Raw genomic sequence first — 22451 nt, forward strand, 5'->3', positions numbered from 1 at the left:
CTGGAAGTTTTGAGATATTTCATTCCTGATAACGTCAGCAAAGGAACCAGAAAGCTTTTCTTCTTGTAAAACACGATTGGCGACAAGAGAAGCACCCGCATGAAATGCCATTTATTTTCACGGATTTTCTAGGTTCCCAGTATAACGTCATCTACCAAGATAGCTTTTTTCCAACACGCTATCGACTTCTCTTTCTCCTTCTTCTATACTTCTAAACTTGCAAAGGAAAATCTGTAGGACATTCTGTGTGGCTTTATATAGTCGAGTAGCCCGATAATGTGAAGTGCAAACTGAGAACCGTCTGTTCCTACATTGACAAATATGTGCCTAGAGATTTCTAACCTTCTATCGAACAGCTGGACATGTAGAAAAATGATCAGAACCTGCCAAAGGTCTAAACTTTGATTTCTCTCCTTCTGTTGGTCAGTGGCTTTCTTCACGTATACACGTCGCTGAACGTAAAATGGGTCGTGAACGATTATCGAAGCGAAAGTAAAGTTTTAATATCGTTTCTGAAGTATTTTGAAATCAATTTTAATGTTCGAAAATATCGATATATATATATATATAAAGTTTATATTTTTCTATTTGTTCGAGTGTTTTGCTCTCGAGTATCATATTAGTTTGGATGAATGGATAAACAAAGCTGTCGATTTATGTGATAATAAATTTTATGAAAGTCGTGAAATGTTAAATTGGGCAATCTTAAATTATTCACTTGGCTATAATCCGTCGCCAAGTGAATAATATCAGATAGGTAAGGCGATGGAAAAAGTATAGAGTCAACATTCTTGAAAAATTATAGAATTCTTGTTTCTGGTGAATGTCTTTTAATTCGCATACTTAAATTTAATTAGTTAAATTGTAATCAACATATTTTAATAATCTCTTCAGACGAAAAAGAAAATCAAATTGATGTGATGATAATTTATCCTTTTTATTTTCTCTTGCGATTCCTCAGGTATTTCTGATCAGATGTATTATTTATGGTAGATCAAATCTATATAATTCGATCTTTATGATCTTTCTTTCATCGGATTGAAGTAATTATCACGTGGAGATTTCAGTTCTCTCTTATTCTTCATAACAATCTTATTAATTTTTTTAAATATCAATTAATACGTAAGAACTAAACCACATTCTACTGATTGAATTACTTTTCATTTTTTTGAACTTCACTCCAACATATTTACGTGAAATTTAATTCTCTATCAACTCATAAGAATATTTTACACGAAATATATTACAAAACGCGCTTAAATATAATTTTAGGTATAAAGTAAATAAAAACTTTAAAAAATAAATATTTAATTATTAATTTTTATACATTTCTAATATAATTTATTATAAAATTTAAGGTAACGTAGACTCGGTTATAATAGGTACAAGAAAACATTTGCTTTGTGTATTAGCGTTAACATAGTCGCCTGCAGGTAGGAACCATAATTTGAAAGTCATACTAGAGATTATAAACCTTCTGTAAAGAGTCCTCACTAGATATCCTCGAGGACCATAGCAGAGCCTCTTTACTGTAAGAACAAAATTTGTCAAATATTATTCAATATGTGTTAATTCTTATGGGCATTCTTGAATGTCAAAATAAGAATTCCATCATTTATTCTCTCAGAAATGACCAGGTTTTAACTGCATGGTTGAATATAATACCAAAGAATATAAATGAATTTGAATGATAGATCAAAAACAAATGAATAAATTTTAACGCTAGTATAATGTATAAAGAGTATCTAAAGCAATTTTTAATGACTTTTTATAAAAATTATTCCATAGAAAATACATATGATGATATAAGAGCAATAAACTTAATGTTTTCTCAATATCTTTGTAGTAAATAATGATGTTATTTAAACCAAACAATTTTAATATATTTAAATGATAATTGTATAAATAATAAAACAGAAAAAATTTTATATTTATTTAATCTGGATTGAAAATACTGAAAATTACTATTACAAATTAAGTACGAGTAATAATGACGTATGTGTTCAAGTACGAGTAATAATGCTGTGACATACTTTATGGTTAATTTGGTGTCATTCTACATTTTTTATATAAAAAAACAGTGCAATAATGACTACTTAGTGTGCTCCATTATTGCAGAACAAACATTACAGAAGTACAAAATAGCTAGTTTTCGACCCGCTCGACCTACCATTTTCTAGTTTGAACCGGATGCTGTTCATTAACCAAACGAAAAAATATACTAAACTAACTTTTTGACTATAATATATAACATTATCGTAATGTTTAGACCCACCAATGGCCGAATGAAACCAATGAACACTGGTAGTTAGTTGATCGAGTATATTCGCCTTACCAGGAGCTGGCACGCGGAGTTTTCCGGATTTTCTTCACGTGTCTAATACACAAATACGGAGCCAGGACCAACTTTAGCAGATTCCCAAGTCCCAATCCAATTTTAATGTTTTATCTCTCTGATCATTTTATTTTGCGTATTAATCTATTTATCTAGAGCATTGTAACATCTCCATCATCACACAATTGACTTAAATCTCTCATAAATTATACAAAGCATCATTTTAAAACTGTAGCAAAATATATTATATAAAAAACATATCGAAATTATTTTACGTTGGAAGAATTTGGCAATTATTCCGAATAATCAGATTCATTTATTATGTTATATATAACAATTTTATTATTAACCGTTAGTAAATTTACGAAATTACTTTGTTAATTTTTCTTTTTAATTAAATAATAATAGAACATTCTAAAGAGTATTCTTTTATAATTTTGTTAGAATTTAAAACTTTTATGTTAGAATTTTATTTTCATGTTCTTTATATTCAAATATTTATAGTTTAATGTTCCAATATTCTATTCAGATGTTTAAGGTTTGATGTCCTAATGTTCTATACATAATGTATTCTATTTTGGAACAGTTTGTAACATATGTTCCAAAATCAGTCACCTGAAGATGGCCTATGCATTAGGCTGAAGACGTTAGTGCATAACAAATAAATGTTTCTCAGCAGCCAAAGATGTTTAGTGATGAATTACCAATAGATTACTATGATACTTCAAGAATTTTGAACAATGTTCTTACATTTGTAAGAATATCCTTTCTTGACTTTTGGCGTGTATTAATACATAATAGTTTATAATTACATATAAAAATTCCAAATTGAATAAAAATTTCGGTTATTTCTTAGACAAATGTTTAATAAATATCTTGTTTCTAAATTTACTTTATTAGTTTAAAGTAATATTCTTGATCTTATAGGACGAATAGGAACAGATGCTTTATATTATGCAGTTATACATTTTAAATTAATAATAATAATAATATATTGGATTCTTAAATTTTTAACGAATTTAGGATTATTATCATTATGTCATGTCATTTATTATTATTCAATTATTATTAACGTGATACTCTGATAATAATTTCTTTCTTTCAAAGTATAATTACAATCCAGTACACATGACTTCTATACACACCTTACATGAAAAAGTTATAAGGTTTTTAAACTTGAAATATTTATCTTTATTTATCAGTATATAACAATTGAATTTTACTTGGCAAATCAAAGATTTCGCATATAATGGAATATCCAGTAACAGATATGTTTGCATTAGACAAATCGAAATAACCAAGCGTTAATTCCTCTCGTGTCTTCTTAATACATAGAAACTATTATTATAAAGTTTTTAAAATAATTTTTATATAAACTTAATGTAAACCAGATGTTAGAATGAAAAATAATTGGTAACTTGGTATCGTTTCAAAGTAATGTTCTCTAAGAACCACTCACTTTATGTTCATTTATAGAACTGCTGGAAACACTTAGTTCCTTCGTCACACTACTTTTATATTTTATGTGTTTTTCTCTTCGTTGATTTGATTTAGGAATAGAAGAAATAGTTTGAGAAGAGAATGATAGGGAAAGAGTTCAATTCCGAATCTCGTGATTTGAGAATATTCCTAAATCATTATTATAACCGAATGAGGTTTTTCATTTAAATGCAGTAGGATATGGCTTCTTTTTTCGAAATTAAACCTCATTCGAGTAATCTCGTTTATCCAATGAGCCAAAAAATTGTACATAATAATCTTCATTCACTGTCTGACTTGGCGGAACAAACTCCTTGTAAATGATTCCCTTGCCGGTCGTTCATGATGTTTGTCGTTATCAAGGTCTTCATAGCCATCTCAAGTCTAGCAAAACCGACAAATCGTTACTTTGAACTTAACAAATCCTAGATATTAGTCACATATTTTACTTAATTTACAACAAATTATAAATTTTACTCTGTTCGATTACTAAAAAACAATGACAACGAAGTCTCTAATGTAATTATGTAAATGACGAATGATATACATAGTAAAATTCATAGAGAGATGAGTAAATTAATTGATCTGCCGTTGCAGACACCCTGAATCATGTTTCTGGATGCTACTACATGGCCTCAATGAATTCAGTTCTAAAACTTAATTGCTGAAACTTGTATACGATACAAACAACATCATTATGTCTGTAGCTTCTTGATCTTGGAAAAACACTTGATTAGATTCTTTAGTATTATCATTACGATGATAAGCAACCACTTCGAAACTAAATGTTTTGTATTGGCATTAGATAACATTAATTGAAATTGTCAATTTTAGTAACAGATAAGAAAAAATTAACATAAGTATGTAATTTTAAGTACAAATCTATGTAAATTTTGAAACTACTGTGGCATCAACTATGTTGTTTTATGTGTCTGAGTCATTTTTAATTAGACTATTTCATCAGTGAATGATAAAAGAATCTCTATTAATTAATAAATCATCAAACATTCTCACTTTGCAGTAGTTAAAACAATTTAACTAAAGACAACGCATCTAGAAGTTCATCACTTCGAACAATTTTCGTTTGTTTTGCGGAGAGCAACCAAAAATCCATTAATGCCAAGGACTGATTTAGATTTAACTCGAGCATCATTAGTGACAATTCATCTTCTGAAATTTCTTGATGGAAAAGGAGGAATGGACTTTCATTGGGTGGTGACTTTTATAGAATAAGCAATTTAATCAACTTTTCATTTCAGGTGAGAGAAAAGTTGATTAAATTGCTTATTGCAGGATTAAAAGGAGTCGATACCGTTCTAATTTCTATGCTAAATTTCTTGATATTTTTAAAGTTCTCTTATAATTTTTTAGGTAATGTAAGTGATCACATGAGCAATCTTCAGTCAGGAAACTTCACGAACGTTACCAAATAATTAATTAATTAATTAATTATAATTAATAATTGAGTAACTGAGTAATTTATGTGTATTTTGTTAATTTACTGAACTACATCAAATTTTTATTATTTTATAACAAAATTTTCTGTTAGCAAATTCATATATTCCAAGATTCGTTGCCAAATCGAACACAATATCAGTGTGAAGTGAACGTAAAATATTGTATTTTTCTTATAAATTTTAATTTTTATGAAAAAATAAAATAAATCTGAAATATTCCTAAAATTTCTCTAAAGAAAATCACAGAATTGTATAGATTTTTCATTATTTCAGACAACCAAAATCCAGGTTGAGGAAACACGTAACACTTGAACAGAATCCCCTAAAGTGTTAGATCAAGAATTAAAGTTTCGGTCACACGAGAATGTAGAGATAAAACACGTTTCCATTGATAAATAAAGCCAAGGAAAAAGGCTGTCACTTGGCATTTCAATAAGTTAAGATCTTTATTAATTACAATTTTTTTTATGAAAATATATCGGTGTTCAATTGCAATAATACGAAATTCAATACTGATAAGAATTGATTATAGATGAGACTGGGGATCAGATTGATGATAAAAAATGAGCGAGTGACGATTCTCTTTAGCAAACAATCAGTCATCCTTCCAAATATTATCTGTTTTTTCAGAATAATTTTATTTTTCTTTTGTTTCTTAAGAATAAAATAAAAATGTTTAACTTTAATTCTTGAATTTTTTAATTTTAAATTTATGAATTAAATTAGTAGCAAGTGATTATAATTAAAATAGAACGTGTAGCTTTAGATGATGCACTTGATCGGTTTATCGTATTAGAAACTTTGAAAATTTTTACAAATTTCCATTATTCTTTGGATTTATTTTTCTTTTAACTACTGGAGATACCGAAAAAAGTATTTATTAATTAAATTGTTTCGCATCAATACGTAAGTTACATCCATGGAAATTGAAAAGTGTAGTTCAATTCCAAGTGAAAGTGGTCATTAATCTATGGTTTCAAGTTAGAAAGTGTTCGATAGAAACATCGAAATCGCATTATTAGTCACTTTTAATGAAGGTATTTGGAGCTATTTGGGAATTATTAAAGGGTACAATTGATGATTATCGGATTTATCTTATCTTTTCTCTTTTAAAAGATAATTTCACTAAAGTTGAAATTGTTAAATTGATAATTTAATCTCCCATTGTTCTTTACACTAATAGAAATTAATTATTTAATCCTGATTAAAGTAGCTTAATTCAAAGATTGTATAAAAAGATAAGCAACTGGCAGTGCATAAGTGTGAAGCGATACTTCATTTTTTAATTCCCAAACTTCAATGTCATTTAACTTCAAGTGATTAGAACACGCTGCCTTGTTAATTAATCATTTTTTCTGATAAATCTAATTAGATCTTATGGATAAACATAAATAGTTCAATTTTTTTTTAAAAAAATGTTAATTTAATTTTGTTTTGAGAAAGTTGTAGCACCTGTTTATACTTCGAATTGTAATTTAATTGGTTAAATACTTACTCTACACAGTTTACAATTAATCTACAATAGTTCTTATAATACATTTTTGATATATATATACAGTGGTGACTCGTATAACGTACTCCTCGAATAACGGACGCTGCGAACAACGGACTTTCTGTTTGGCCGTTATGTGACTCGGGCAATGGACTGGCTGCGAACAACGGACTTTCCAGCATAATTGATGACTGCTCCATGGGTGCGTTCTTTAATAGCGGGAGTCTCCGCTGCTATGGGAGTGCGCTGCTGTTTGTAGGCATTTAGGAACGACGGCGAAAGAAAGAAAGATGGCGGCGCCCGCACTATCGATAGTATCGCGATGTAGGAATCTATAATTCTAAAATATGAGCTTTAAAAGGCAAAAGAAGAGTTTCAATTGTAAAATTTAACCATAAAATGGATTTTTTGTTAAAAAAGCATTCAAAATAGCCTCGAAAAAAAAAAAAAATTCGTAAAGACACTTACATCACCGCCTGCGCTAACTCGCGCTTTCACAATTTCTAAATTCTCATTCATAAAACCACATAATGGACCCGGAAACGAAACTATCTGAACCATGGGGATGCCATTTTGCTTTCCACCGTAAACTACTGCTACAAGCGGCCGTTTTTGCCGTTCGACGGCGCGCTCTCCCACCGGAATTTAGGAACGCGTTCTGCAGGAATTTTTAAACGGATGTCGCTCGCGCAGAGTTACGCGGAGGAATAAAAGAACGCATTCCATGTTCATTTTTTATGATACAGTACGGTTATTTTATGCTGCGGAACGAATTAGATGTTTTAACATGTATTTCTATGGGAAAACGCGTTTCGTATAACGGACGTTTCACTTAAAGGACGTGCACCTGGAACGAATTAAGTACGTTATACGAGGCACCACTGTATATACTTATTTTCTGATCTTTATTATTATTTTGTACCCGATAATAAAATCTAAGTAGTCCTACATCATGTTAAATCTTACAACTTGTTTAACAAAGTCAGTTATTTATGATCTAAATATTAAATTTATTAGCAAGAATGTTTAAAAATTAAGGGTGAACAAGATATAAACTAAGTGTCTGTCAGAAAAATATCAGTCGGAGAATTTCCTCCTGATTTATTTATTCTAAATACACTTCAGTTGTAATAAAAATAGTATTTAATAATGTATTAAACTACTTAAAAATAAATCAATAAAATTTCCGACAATAAACATGCGTTAGAGGATGTCAAACTTTGACTTTTGAACTTTGAACTCATTTTACATAAAAGTTAAAAGGTGAAGTGTATAATTAATTTTTGACATACAAAACAAGGAAAAATACACACGTAAAATCGAAATAATTTATTAATTTAATTAAATAAAAAGAAATGAATAAACTTTATTGTAAATATTTCACGCGAATAATGATTATTCAAAATTGTTTCTATCGAATTATTCAAATTGAATTTAACAATCAACCGTCTTCTTGATTTTTTTGTTTGTTTTTAATTTCATTTTATTCCAAAAAAAATAAAATCTTTCCTGAAATCTGTTTTATGTTAATAAAGTTGTATCGATATTTGAAGCATGAGTCAAGTAAAGATTCAGTTTAAAGAAATATTAATTTCAACTTAGAATTGGGGAAAAAGTAATCCCTTGTTTTTATATCGAAAGTAATTAATCTATCCAATTTTTTTTGTTTTTTCGGTTCCTTATTTTTTCCAACATATTTTTGATGAACAAGGTTATTGTAACTTGTGACATTTATGGCTCATTTCCAAGCAGGTTAATGGTTTTCCAATAAATATATAACATTCCCCCCCGTTCTTCTTCTGTATAAAAATAAAAAAATTAAAAATTAAAAAAAAATGCAGAAAAATTCCTCTCAGACGATTAAATAAATTGAAAAATTATTTTTAAATTAAATATAATTTATATTTATAAATAATATAAATTCGTTTTTATTTTAAATGTAAGATTTATAAGTTATTTTCCTAATTAGAAAAAGTAACGAAAAAAGAAATGATTATTTATTTATTTCTAATTTAATTAATAAAGAAGTATTTTTCATTATTATTTATTCAAGTAATTATTTATTTTTCTATATTGTCATTATTATTATTATTATTATTATTATTATTTTAATAAAGTGCTTTTATTTAAAAGAAAATAAATTAAGGAATAATTTATTTTACTTTTTTTAAAATGTTTAATAAAAACAATAAGGTAGAAAAAATTCTTTATTTATTAATTATTATTTATTATTATTATTATTATTATTATTATAAAAGGCGAGAAAGTAATTTTTATGCTGTCGGGACGAAATTATAAAATAGGTTTATTTAATATTCTTTTTAAATGTATAAGTATGAAAATATTCTTTTAAAAAATAATTAATTTGTTGCAATGTAAAATAAATTAAGTTCATGTAAAATTAATTTCGTGAATAATACAAAATAAATGGGTTGCAATTTTTAGATTGCAGATCTGATTCGTCCGTACGCTTGTCTGTCCTTCGTTAATCTCCAGAACGGAGTTATAGTTAAAAAATCGAAACCAGGTATGTTACGCTTAGGGGTTGGAGGCCCATTAACTATATGAACATCCGGTCTAAAGCGGAAATCACGTGATTTTCAAAAATTAAAACACGATTAAAAATGGCAGCCGGCATTGTGACTATATCACAATAATATAAACTCTATTTTAAATATTATAATTGCATTTTTTAACATTTTAATTTATAATTTTTTTAAAAATCGAAACAAAAAAAAACTCAGATTATTTCTAAAATGTATTTTATTACTTTTATTCATTCAAATTATATTAAAATGCATAGGGACTATGAAAACTTTTACATGCAAATGGGTTAAGTTATTGATCACATTTAGTATTAGAAAAAATAAATAAGAAAAAAAATCGAGAAACCTAAATTCGGTAGTTTCGCTTCTCTTAATAGAAAATTCTGTTGACTAAAGCTATCAGAAAAATGAAAAGAGAAAATATATAGCCTCATGTAAATACGTTAGCACTTTATTTATTTATTTATTTATTTCCATTTGGAATTTAATGTGAGGTTTACTTCGATGATTCCTCCTGACAAGAAACAGAAAATAGAACTAAAATAAGTATATATATATGTGTATAAAATCCCGTTGGATATTTTCACAAACAAGCATGGAAGCTAAAGATCATTCGTTTGTTAATTTATTAATATTAAATTAAATAAAGTAAATAAATATATAAAACGAGACCCTTTCTCATTTAAAAATATCAGTTTACTTATCAGCTGATGTCATTTTTAATTATCAAAAATGTCAAGTTGATTGTCGTAAGGTAGAAGATGGTGCTTTACTTTATGTAACTTGTCACATATAATTACATTTTAAAAGAAGTTAAAATAATTATATATGTCTTACTGCAAAATCGGAATTTATAAATATATAAATAAGAAAATCTTACATGTTTTTTTTTCTTTCTTTAAATTTTAAGAAATTATTTACTTAGACCTTATATAAAATCTGGTATAAAAGTGTATATATACATGTATAAAGAGGAGAAGAATAGTAATAAGACAAAGCTGTTTTCTGATTATGTTTGACGTTTTTCTCTTATGGTTGTCTTGTCGTATTTATTCTCTTCATTTTTTGGAATATTTCTCTCAGAAAATATTTCTGATATTTCAGGTTAATGAATATTTTCCCAAAAGATATTTCTGCTATTTTCTTAATGGATATTTTTATAAAGAAAAAAAAAAGAGATAAATTGTTATACATCAAAACTTAACCAATTTCTTCCTTTTTTCTTCCATTCTTTTATATTTTTATGTTCGTAATAAATCGTGAAAGTTTGGATTTATGTAAAGATTGCGGCTATAATTAGCAAAATAATTAAAATTTTCCTTCTAATATATATATATATAGAAAGGTAGCTCAAATGTCAGTTAACTGTCGTAATATCTAAATTTATCTAAATTGCTGACATTTTAAAGTACTGTTTTTACTTTCAAACTTTGTTCTATACATAAATTACAATGCTTTTAGCAAATTAAATTATAACTTTTAAAAAAAAAAATAAACATATTCGCTAGGTCGTTCGAACGGTTCACACGGTGACCTTTGGACCACCCTGTTTATACATAAAACATTTTTTTTTATTAAAGAAAATAAGTAAACAAAGACGTAACAGATAAATATTTTTGTTTTTGTTTTTTTAAAAATGCATTATAAATAAAGCAATTTTAGATTAAAAATAAAAGTAAATTAAACAATAGGATATACAGATTGTTTTTATTTTATTAAATAAAAACATATCTATATAACATATGTATATATATATATATAAATCAATAATGCAAACTTTCTCAACAAGTTTATAAAGAAAGTATATATATATAACACTCTTTAAAAATTTAAAAAAAAATTATATATATATATATATATATATATACTGATAATATCCACGGCTAAGATTCATCTCTTAGTATTTATGGCATTCGATTTTTCACCATCGAATCTTTAATATATTGGAAAGCTTTTCTCGTTCGCTAAAGTGGAAAAGGCAGTAATATAACGACAGCAAACCTTCATCCCTCAGCTCCATCATAAGCAACTTTTTCTGTAAAAGATAAGGATCTTTAGTAAACGAAGTATCACGATATCAATCATAGTTTTTATATACTTCCATAGAGAACATTTCTGAGTTTCAGAATGCATTTTATAAGCTTATATTTGTGGTCAACAGATATTTAAGAAGAATCTTTCATATTTTTTTAAACTTTTTCTTCGGAAAAAATGAGCTTTCGCATAAATTATTAATTATTATTATTATTATTATTTTTTAATTTTAGTTTATTTTAATAAAAATGCGTCAAAAATTAAAATGATTAAGTAGAATTTTCTTATCGATGACTTTATTACTTATTATAAATATCTTTACTTTATAAAGCTTAAAAATTATGATAAAATAATAAAATTTTAATTAAAATTATGTAAATCGATAATAATAATAATTATTATTATTATTTTTTAATCGTTTACGTTTTGTTTTAACGAGAAAATATTCTGTGCTATATTAATGCGACTGTTTGTATGTCTGTCTCCTATAAGCTATGATAAAATATGTGGAAATCTATATATATATATATATATCTGTAGATAATAATAGCGTGTTATTACCCTAATATATCATTACTACGTGTATATATGATACGTTTTTTGTTTTACTAATTGCGAGAAATGCAATTTTGATACCTTGTCCCTAATCATAAATAATAATAATAATAATATGAGAAAGATTTATTATTTATTTTATTTGATAAAATAGTAAAAAATATGCCATTTAAGATAATAGTCTTTTTTAAACTCTTAAAAAATAAGAATAAAAATCTGCATAAATTTTTGGTAAGTGAGTAACATAATTAATTATTAATTAAACTAAAAGGAAATTAAATTTATATTATAATATATATATATATATATATGTAATAAAGATAATTTTAAGAATTTTTTTAACATTGTAAATACCAAAAATATATTTTTTTAAATAGTAAAAACAGTTTTTTTATAAAGAAAAAAAATAACAAAAGGTAAGACATGAAAATTGATAGAATCTAAATTTTGTAAGAATTTTAGTTTGTTTTTTTCTCCTATGCTTTCAACTGCCATTTCTTCGAAAAACCAGTTCCAGCATGAACAGAATGACAGGTGACATAACTTAAAACAGAATATATCTACTTGAATGGACAGACTGTCGACCTCTTCCAAATGTTCACAATCTTGCTTGTCTCGACTTTACTACTTTTCCTAATATAATATATTGTCGAAACATGTCACAAATGTATTTTTATTAAAATATTTAAAAAAAATAAATGTAGTTTTCTGATATTTTTTTAAAAAAATTCTTTTAATATATATAATATATTTAATTTTATAAAAACACCCAAACTATTTAGAGAAAAAGTTATAAACGATAAATCTCTTCGAGTAACATTACACACAATGCATTCACTTACACATAAAAATCTAAACTTTGAATTTCTTTTTCCTGTTTTTCTTTTTGTTTTTAGCTCGATAAATAATATAAAAAAAGAGTTTATTTTAACAAATTTATAATTCAGGATTTATTTATTTTTAGAGTTTTAAGGTTTTGCATATTTAATTTTTTAATTTTTCTAATGTTTGTATGCTTGTATCTTTCAATTTTTGTTGACTATTCTTTAACTTAAATGTTGAATAAATCATTAAATAGTAGATTTAATGATAGATGAGATATCAAATGGTTCCATCAACGAGAGATTATCCAAATAGGAGATCGAAATTCGACTCTAAAATCTTTATGCAACTTTCATTAATCTGTTTGATGACTCAATCGTTAAAGCTTAACATTGATGACATGGATTAAGTACACGTAACGAGACTTTGTACAAACATTTTAATTGCTGTTTCATCTGATTAATATGATATTAATTCTATATATTTTTTAATGTTTTTAGCGATTTATAAACTTATATAAATGTTATATATATTTATAATACTAGGCTTTAGACAGATAAGAATTTGTTTTCCTTGTTTTATCTTACACTGAAATGTAAACTTTCTTCTATATTATAAATTATTATCTAACTTCTTGTACACGTATAATATATTCATTTCAAGAAAAATAAACAACTGGAAAGTTAGTTTAGATTTAAAAAAACGAACATTTTTGTTTGATATCTTTCTTCTTAATTGCAATATGTGTTTATATTTTTGCTTCAACGTGAACGGTTTATTTGCATATAATTAAAATATAACAATTCGTAATTTAAATTACTTTTGTAAGAATTTATTAAACTAATTTATTTTCTAAAAATCATGCTTGCATTTTCTTTTTAATTTCTAAAAACGTAGAAAATTACTAACACGCAGACCTTTTCTTAAAGGCTGCTGGATTTGATTAATGGAATAAGGCAACTCAACAAGTAGACAGTAGAGTGATCAGGAAGGGTCCCTTAGCTTTAGCTTTGTAAATAAATTAAGAAAAAATAAATATTTGAATGTGACAAACGCACCTAAACATGTACTGTACCTGTACACTACATATAATATCTTAGAGTTTACTCTTCGTTCATAGAGCTAGTGGCTATATCTACAATGGTACAGGAGTGAATTTAAAACTGACATCCATTTAAATGTTACACGTGAAGAAAACACTGAAAACTAAAAAACTACCACCAACTTCAGTGGTTTTTATCTACATGGACACTGGTGAATAGGCTTACTTAAAGGCTACTGTTGGAAATGGAGTATTCACCCTCGTAATTATATGCTTTTTATTTCTATATACTTTAATTTTATAAGCATTTTAAATAAAATATAAAATTAACTAATTTATTAAAAAAACAATACGTTTAAAGGCCCCGAAATGGTGCACACAACAGATCTCTTTTTAAAGTCTACTGCTGGAACTTGAGTATTTACTCTCTCTGTATTTAACATAATTTATTTTTCATTTATTTAAATAAAAATATAAATAATAATAATAATAATAATTTCAAAAATATCTAAAAATTGATTTAAATTTCCAAATTTCATTTTATTTAGAAGATAGAATGCAAATATATTATGACCTAGTTTAAAGTATACAAATACATTATGTGAAATCGATTTAAATTTATATATTTTTTTTTACTCCTTTTTTTAAATATAAAAATCGTGATAAAATAATGGTTTATATATGTAGATAAAAATTGATTTCAATCTGTTTTACAGTTATTTTTTTTCCAACTACACATACTCTAATTTTTTTCATTATTTTTTTCCTATTTTACTCTATCGATAAGGAAATAACTTATCGATGTAAAAATTTACACATTCGTAAATTACAATTTTTTAAATGTAATTTCTTAATTAAATAAATTCTTTAAAAAATTTATTAAAATTAATTCAAACATCTTAATTACTTATTTATAAAATTATAAATAAGTTAAGTGATTTGAAATGATGCGAAATGAATGCTTTTTATTGATAGATAGAAGAAAATTTAGAGAAATCGCACATTTTTCTTAAATTTTCATCAATTAAAAAGATTCAAAAATCAATTTTATATATTTATGTTAAAAAAAATTATTTAATTTATACGATAGACTATTAAAATTCAAATTATTTTTAAACGAGTTTTGTAATTTCCGCTTTTAATTCCTATTCATAATAATTTTGTTCAGGAAAAAAAACGACATTTTGCTAAGAAAGATGAATATCTATATTAGCTTGGTGATTAGTTGCAATATTACATTTTCGTTATTTGCTAGAAATGCATTTAAGGAAAAAAAAAAAAAACAAAAAAAGGAAGAAGAAGAAGAAGAAGAAAAAAAAATATTTAGATGGATGAGAATTTCTTGATCATCAGTAACTTTCTGATAATCATTTATCATTTTTATAAAAGTATTTTGTGGATAATTTATGAACAAAATGTAAGGAATAAAATTGGAAATAAATGAACTTTAATGATTTTTAATCTGCTTTTATTACTTTTAGTTTCATCTTAACATCTTTCTTCAATTTTAACGTTATAATTTAAATACGATCAATATTTATTTTTAAAATTTGGTTTAAAAAAAAAAATCGTTAATAGTTTCCTCCCTGATTAATCATCATCATATATTTAAAGTACTGAATAAATTCTCCTTTTTTTATTTATTTATCTCTATGACTGTCTTAATATTTCGTCTCTATAATTTATACTTATATATATATTTTTAACTTTATGAAATATGTGTAACTTTATCAAGATTTATTCAACTGCTGGCTCATTTATTTAATGAGATATTTAGCTAAACATTAGCCAAGTAGATAACAAAGGATTGAGAGTAATCCTAGATAAATATTGTTACTTAAGTCAGGCTCTAATACAGAGAAAGAAAACCATAAAAGAGAACATTCAGTCGTTAGTACGAAGAAATTCTCTTACTTGATTGATTGTGTAAGCACATTTATACAGGAAGAAATTATTCAAATTACCTTTAAGAAAGTAAATTTAATATAAAATCGGGTACATCTAGCCAAATATTTATATTTCGCTTTACATTAATAAAATATTAAACAATTAGAGTGTAGCATCTACTTTCACGATAACCATTAGAGTAGCGAAGTATAAGTTGAAGAACTTGGATAAAATTTTAACAAAAAACCAAATATAAATATGCGATTAGAACAACGATACAATCCATTCTTTTAAATAAAGGGTTTAAAGCTTTATTTAAAAGGAAACTATAGAATTTTAAACTACTTTGTCAAGTTAAGATGTTAATACTTTAGCATTCCTTCTTACAATCTCTCATGAATAGTTTATTTGTAAAAATAAAGAAATAGAAGGTCCTTTATCATTTAAGTCTTATCACTTCTTTTCTATTCTCTAGCCTGTATGATCGATTTTGACCAAGCCCACTACACAGAACACTATTTTGTATAATGATCTTCTACGTCGCTATTGCATCACCAAACTTTGTGTAATCGAAAAATAATACGTCTCTTCTGTATTTTTCTTTTCTTCCACCCCCTTTCTAAAGAAAACAAAATTCGACAGGATAACCTTAGAAAACTAAAACGATTGTTTAATGTCAAAACGACTATTTAAAGTGGCCTTTGCTATTAATTTTAAAAGTTAATCTCGTTTAAAAGTTTTATTCTCTCCAAGAATTTATTTTATTTTATTTTTTATTTTATCCCTCGAATTTTTCTAATGTTTAAACTTAAAATATTATTTATTCTTTGTATAAAGTTTTCAAATTTATGGGATTAATTTAAAAATGGATACTTCTAAATTAAGTTATAAGCTATGAAATGTTCGGATTAATGTAATTTTTCGATCAAAAATATCGGAAGGTTTACTGTAAAATCAACGTTTTGGTAACAATATAGAAATTTCTGATATGCTTGGGGGCAATAAATTTTAAGAATTCTACTAGATATTGACAGGAGTCTTAAAGATGTTCTCTTCTCCCGCAATTCCTAGGAGTATGATTGGTAAAATGAGTGTACGTGGATGGGTCCATGTCAGTTAGAACGTGACATTTTGGCTTTAGGGGCTTTTGTTCGTTATATTTCTAAGTTTACACAATTGATAACAAAGTGAAATATTTTCTATTTAAACTTTAATGAAGTTTATTTAAAACGAAATTTTTCTAAATTTTCTAAAAATTTTATAGTAGAAATTAAATAATTTCGTATTGATTTCTGCGTAAAACTTACTTAAAATTATTTATTTATTATCATTACCAACCTATATAATAATTAATTATATTATTATACTAATAATAGAACTTGTTACATAAATAACATATTATCAATGTAATTATTGTGTAAAATTGGATAGTTTTCACCAGTTTTAATTACGTATCTTTATTATTTAATTTACATTCGAACGATGTTCTTTATATATTCATCCACATTATTCATTTGTACGTTCATTAATCAAGTTTATCCCATTCAAAAATGAATTCTCTTCAAACTAATAAGCGTAACGTATTTAACATAAGACAAAAGCATATCCCATTCAATACTTAGCTTTAATATAATTTAGAATACATCACAACTATACAAATACACAAAGAGAGCTCTTTATTCTCGTTATATTAATATTAAAGACGAAATTCCATCAACAAGAAACAAATGAAAATTCATCTTTTCGCTATATTATTTCTAAAACTTTGATTTTTTTAAATGTATTTTAGAAAGAAAAAAAAAACCATAGAAAAATAGAGTAATAAAACATTCGTATTCATCAATGTCAACTCTGAACAAGAAAATATCATAAAATTTATTATATAGTGAAAGATTCTATTATAAATTACAATTTAATAGATAAAAAAGAAAGTTAAAAAATGCAATTTTAAAAACCGTTAAGTGATTTGTGAACACAATTACCAAGAATTTCTTTTATTCTTCTTGGAACCAATGCCACTTCCTAATATTTGACAACTGTATTCTACAGCATACCCAATACATTAAGTTCTATACTCGAACAACTAGCAAAGAAAAGAAATTAGACAAATCAGTTTGATAAATGACATTTCGAGTAACGTAAATTGTTACTAACCAATCAGCAAGTTACGTTTCATTACATTTGCAAATAACGGTTTGGTAACTGAATAAAATTAATTCGGAACAACCCTCCTTCCATTTCTTTTTTCCTTCCTCCAAATTCTCTATCTTTCTTTTAATAGGCTATATATTCAAAAATCCGTTTCTAAATTAATTTGATGACTTTTTAAGTTTTAATGGATTTTTATCATTATCAGTTTTTCTAACGTAATTCTCTTTTTTTTTTTTCTTGGAAGATTTAGAAAAGAATTTTATACATATATAAAAACATTTTATACGTAGAGAAACAGTTTCTCTTCTAGTTTATTTAATTAATTTTTTATGTATTGATGTTTCAATCAAATCTTGGAAATGAAATTAAAGTAATTAGTAAAGTCTGACTTTGTTTTATTTAGTTAGAAAGTTTTTTTTAATTTACTTATTTTCTTCTTAACATCTTAACTACAAAATAAAATGGGATTAGCGATGAAAGTACCTTGTTGTATTAATTGCTTAATTTATTCATTTTCTTTATTTTATTTCTAGGAAAAATTCAGGATTTATATATGGAGTTTGTCAAAAAGTGGATAATTAAGTGGAAGTTAATAAAATGGAATTTTCTACAATTCTGATATTTTACATTTTATTAGAAATATCATCATCTTCGTACCAGCCAGGTAAGATTTTTAAAAATGATTTATCTCTGAATTTTTTAAAATATATTTTAAAAATGTATTATAAAAAAAAACCATCTCTCGACTTATAATTAAAATTTATCGATAACTTCGGAGTAAATTTTCAAAGCTTACATTAAAAACGACCAATCTCATAAGCGCATTAAAGTATTATAATAATTTTTAATTAAATACACTTTAATTATGGATAAAACGTAAATAAATAAGTAATAAAATAAGTAGTTTTTTTTATAATAATATATTTATATTTTTAAAAGCATTTTCTGTTTTAAATTAATACGGAAAACAGAATAAATTTAATATTTAATTAAGTAATTAAAGGGGGTGTTTTTTTTCTATTTTGTATTATTGAAGTATCGGTTCTTCAAAAAGTGGAACAAAGGGAGGTTTTGGCAGTGATGTTAGATAATCGATATTTTTCTAACGGCTAAGGAAAGAGGTAGGCAGTAGAGATAAAGTTTGATTAACTGTTGAGCAGACAAAAGTCGAACAATGTAGGTCTTGGTACGTTGTTATTCTCGGTTTCATTGTATTTGTTCGGTAGTATTAACCCAAAACCGCTCTTTGCACCGTATTTGGTCAAGAGAAAGCTTTCTCGACGTCAACCAAGAAATAGATAAAACGATCAATGTATTGTGATCAGGAATCTCCGCCCCAAGCATCGTACTTCCTTCCGGCTTTTTGTTTGCCTTTAATCTTTTAGTTGACAGTTACGGCTGTTGTATTATTCATGACGTCATCTTTATCCATATATCCAAACTTCGGAAGTTAACTCTCTCCCCCCCCTACACTCTTATTGCTCTTTCTTACTTTCGGTATCCAGTCGTATACAGCATCATTTGTTTCTTTGCTTCCTTTACACGTAAATTTCAATCATGGACACACACAACATTGACGTATATTGTTCGTGTAAACAGTACAATATCCAAAATATCAATTTATTTTAACGTTAATTACTTAATTAATATTCTGGAGATGAACGTGGCTTCAATTGCTTTCCAGTAATTAAATTAATTTCTTATTAAATTCTTAAAAATATATTATAATAGTTTATTAATTATATTTGTATATAAATGATTTTACAGTAGTAAATGATTAGAGTTAATTAAGTTCTTAGCTTTAAAATTTTTAATGACCATTTATGTGATTTTTATGTAAATAGTATGCATAATGATTAATTAAAGATTAATTTATAATTCATATAATAACTTCTAATATCATTAGAAAAAGAAACAAGGAAGTAATTATTTTTAAATCCTTTTAATACTCTCCGAACATTTATTGTAATTAAGTAGAATAATTTAATTGTAATTTAAGATGTTATTATAATAAAATTTACCATAGTAAACAATTAAATTATTGGAAGCATTTTATAATTATTTCTTTATTTAAACAAAATACTTATTCATTTTAACAAGTTCTTGTGTTTTTTTGTACCTTAAAAGATATAAAATAATAATAAAAAATGAAAAAATTTAATAAATTCTGTGAACCTTAATATTTATTAATTTATAATGTAGTAAAATTTTTAATAAAGTTACTTTGTTAAACAGATAGAAATACAGCAGATTAATTTATAATGGAATTATTTATATAATTCCCATTATTTTATATTTAATTTATACATAAGTGTATAAAACTAATTAAATGACAAAAATATTTCCTAATTAAATATAATTTAATCTTATATATATATATAAAAAAGCAATAAACAGTGTGTAAAAGTAAATTTTCAAGAGAATTGACATTGCTTTAATTTACTAAATATTTTGCAATTATCTTTAATTTTTATATTTTAATACTTAATGTTTCAATTAATAGAAGCTTGTTCATAAATAAATAAATTTGATACAGCTATAAAGTTTTCATTAAATAAAATTTTAATAATATTTCCTCCATGATAAATTTATAATATTCATTTTTCTTCTAAGAAATCAACTACAATTTTTGAGAGGATGCCAGAATCAAATGATAATAAATGAACATATTTAGAAAACATTTAAAATTTTTAATTATATAATCAATAATTAATTTATTATTATAATTAATTGATGTATATATATATATAAAGATGGTTTTCAAAACTAGGATTTGGTACAAGAATTCAATTAAATTCTAGGATTTGATCTTAGAAGAGAAGTGTTCATTATCTGTCAGAGAGATTCTCATCAATCTCTCAACAGAGATGATGGAAGAAAAGAGAGTTTATCATTATCACATTCTTAAGTCTATATGAGCAGGATGTTTATTATCTAAACAGAATTTAATAAAAAAAGAAAACGAATTAGATAGCAAGAAATCATTTTCCTGAGTAAATGCATAAATATCGTGATGCCATCCTCTAATGTCATTTACTTTATCAAAGCATGGTCATGTACTAGTAAATATAAATCTTTCTGTTATACATATATATGTAATAAAAAGATTTATACAGTATTTACTAACCATCCTTTGAACATATATATATATATATGCACAAACATGGTACATATCATATTTATATGGTATAATGTATACACGTATATAACATACTACTACATATACATATATATAATATTTAAATTAATTAAATATTAATTCTATAATTAATTTTTGTTTAATTTTGTTTAATTAAAAACTTTAAAAATCATACAAAAGTACTTATACAAAAATTCCATTTGTATGTAGAAGTGTGTGTACACAACATTCATAAATGTATACTGTGTATATATCTTTATTATATTAAATATAAAATAATTTAGAAGTATATTATTTAATATGTTGACCAATTTAAAAACTATAAAATCCAGACTTTCCATTTGGTTTATTTATGTTGACTTTATGGAATATTATCCTCTTTAACCTTATAAAATTTTTAATTAAGATGATAAAAGTATATTATGCATAAAATAAATAAATTAAATATATATTTAATTAACATATTTTGTGCTATAAGTGTTTATAAACCTACATAATATCATATACTTTTTATTTAATGTAATAAATATATATATATATATATATATATATGTAATTCTTTAGATTTTTCTTACTACATTAAAAATTAAATTTATAATTAAATAATTAAGAGAAATATTTTAATAATTCATTTTTTTATAAACATGATAATGATTTAATTACATTTCCAAAATATAAATATAACATTTTTAAAAAAATTAATTTAACAGTTATGACTTTTAAAATTTTAAATAATAAATTCTTCAAATCAGAAAATATTTTAATTATTTACATTTAAAATTAAAAAAAAACAAAATTAAATATTAACTAATTTTATAATAAATTAAGAAAAGAAATTTTTAATTTTCTTTAAAGAATAAATAAATAAATATATTTTTTAAAAAAATAAAATTCTTTAAATATTTTAATGTAATTAATGCCATAATTTATTTTATTATTATTTTTTTTTAATCGAAATGTTTATAAATTTTTAATAAAAATTTTGTGGGTTTCTTCTTTGTATTTATAACAAAAAAAATGTATCATTAATTAAGCCAGATGGTACAATATTTTATATAATATGTAGCAGTAAATAGTTTTAGTCATCCCAGAACGACATTATGAGATGACTAAAGTAAGGAAAGAAGGGGAAAAAAGAGTGCATGAGGAATTGGGTAATTTGGACAACAATGTTGATGGTTTATATGAGAAATGACAGCTCTTCTAAGCTTTTATCTCCAAAGCTGTTAGAAATATGTGATGCAAAGGCAGTTGCATTGCATACTGGAAAAAAAAAACAATGTACAAAACAGTAAAAAGTAACTAGAGTAATGAAAGCGAACAATATTGTTTAAACACAAAATAATAAATATTTTAATGCCTTAATATTGATTTTTTTAAAAATATATAATGGGTAATTATCTATTAAACTTCTTGGTGTTTTCTACGGGTGTAGATGGAATGTGGAGTTAAATTGCGAGCCATTGAGAAATTCTAAAAATACTAAATAAACTATTTTCAAAATCACTAGGG

At 25.0% G+C, this 22451-nt stretch overlaps 1 protein-coding gene across 2 annotated transcripts in view; it reads left to right on the forward strand.

Annotated features, from left to right (window-relative positions):
• LOC136984774 (neural cell adhesion molecule 2-like) overlaps positions 1–22451 on the forward strand; it is a 135175-nt gene that overhangs the window by 33145 nt on the left and 79579 nt on the right. For both annotated transcript variants that reach the window (XM_067281904.1, XM_067281903.1), the window contains exon 3: positions 18335–18464. In XM_067281904.1, coding sequence (XP_067138005.1) covers positions 18398–18464 — 67 coding nt within the window. In that variant the 5' untranslated portion in view covers positions 18335–18397. The remainder of the gene's footprint in view (positions 1–18334; positions 18465–22451) is intronic.

Source organism: Centruroides vittatus, unplaced genomic scaffold (genome assembly GCF_030686945.1).
Source record: "Centruroides vittatus isolate TY-2023 unplaced genomic scaffold, ASM3068694v2 contig_927, whole genome shotgun sequence".
NCBI classification, from domain to species: Eukaryota; Metazoa; Arthropoda; class Arachnida; order Scorpiones; family Buthidae; genus Centruroides; species Centruroides vittatus.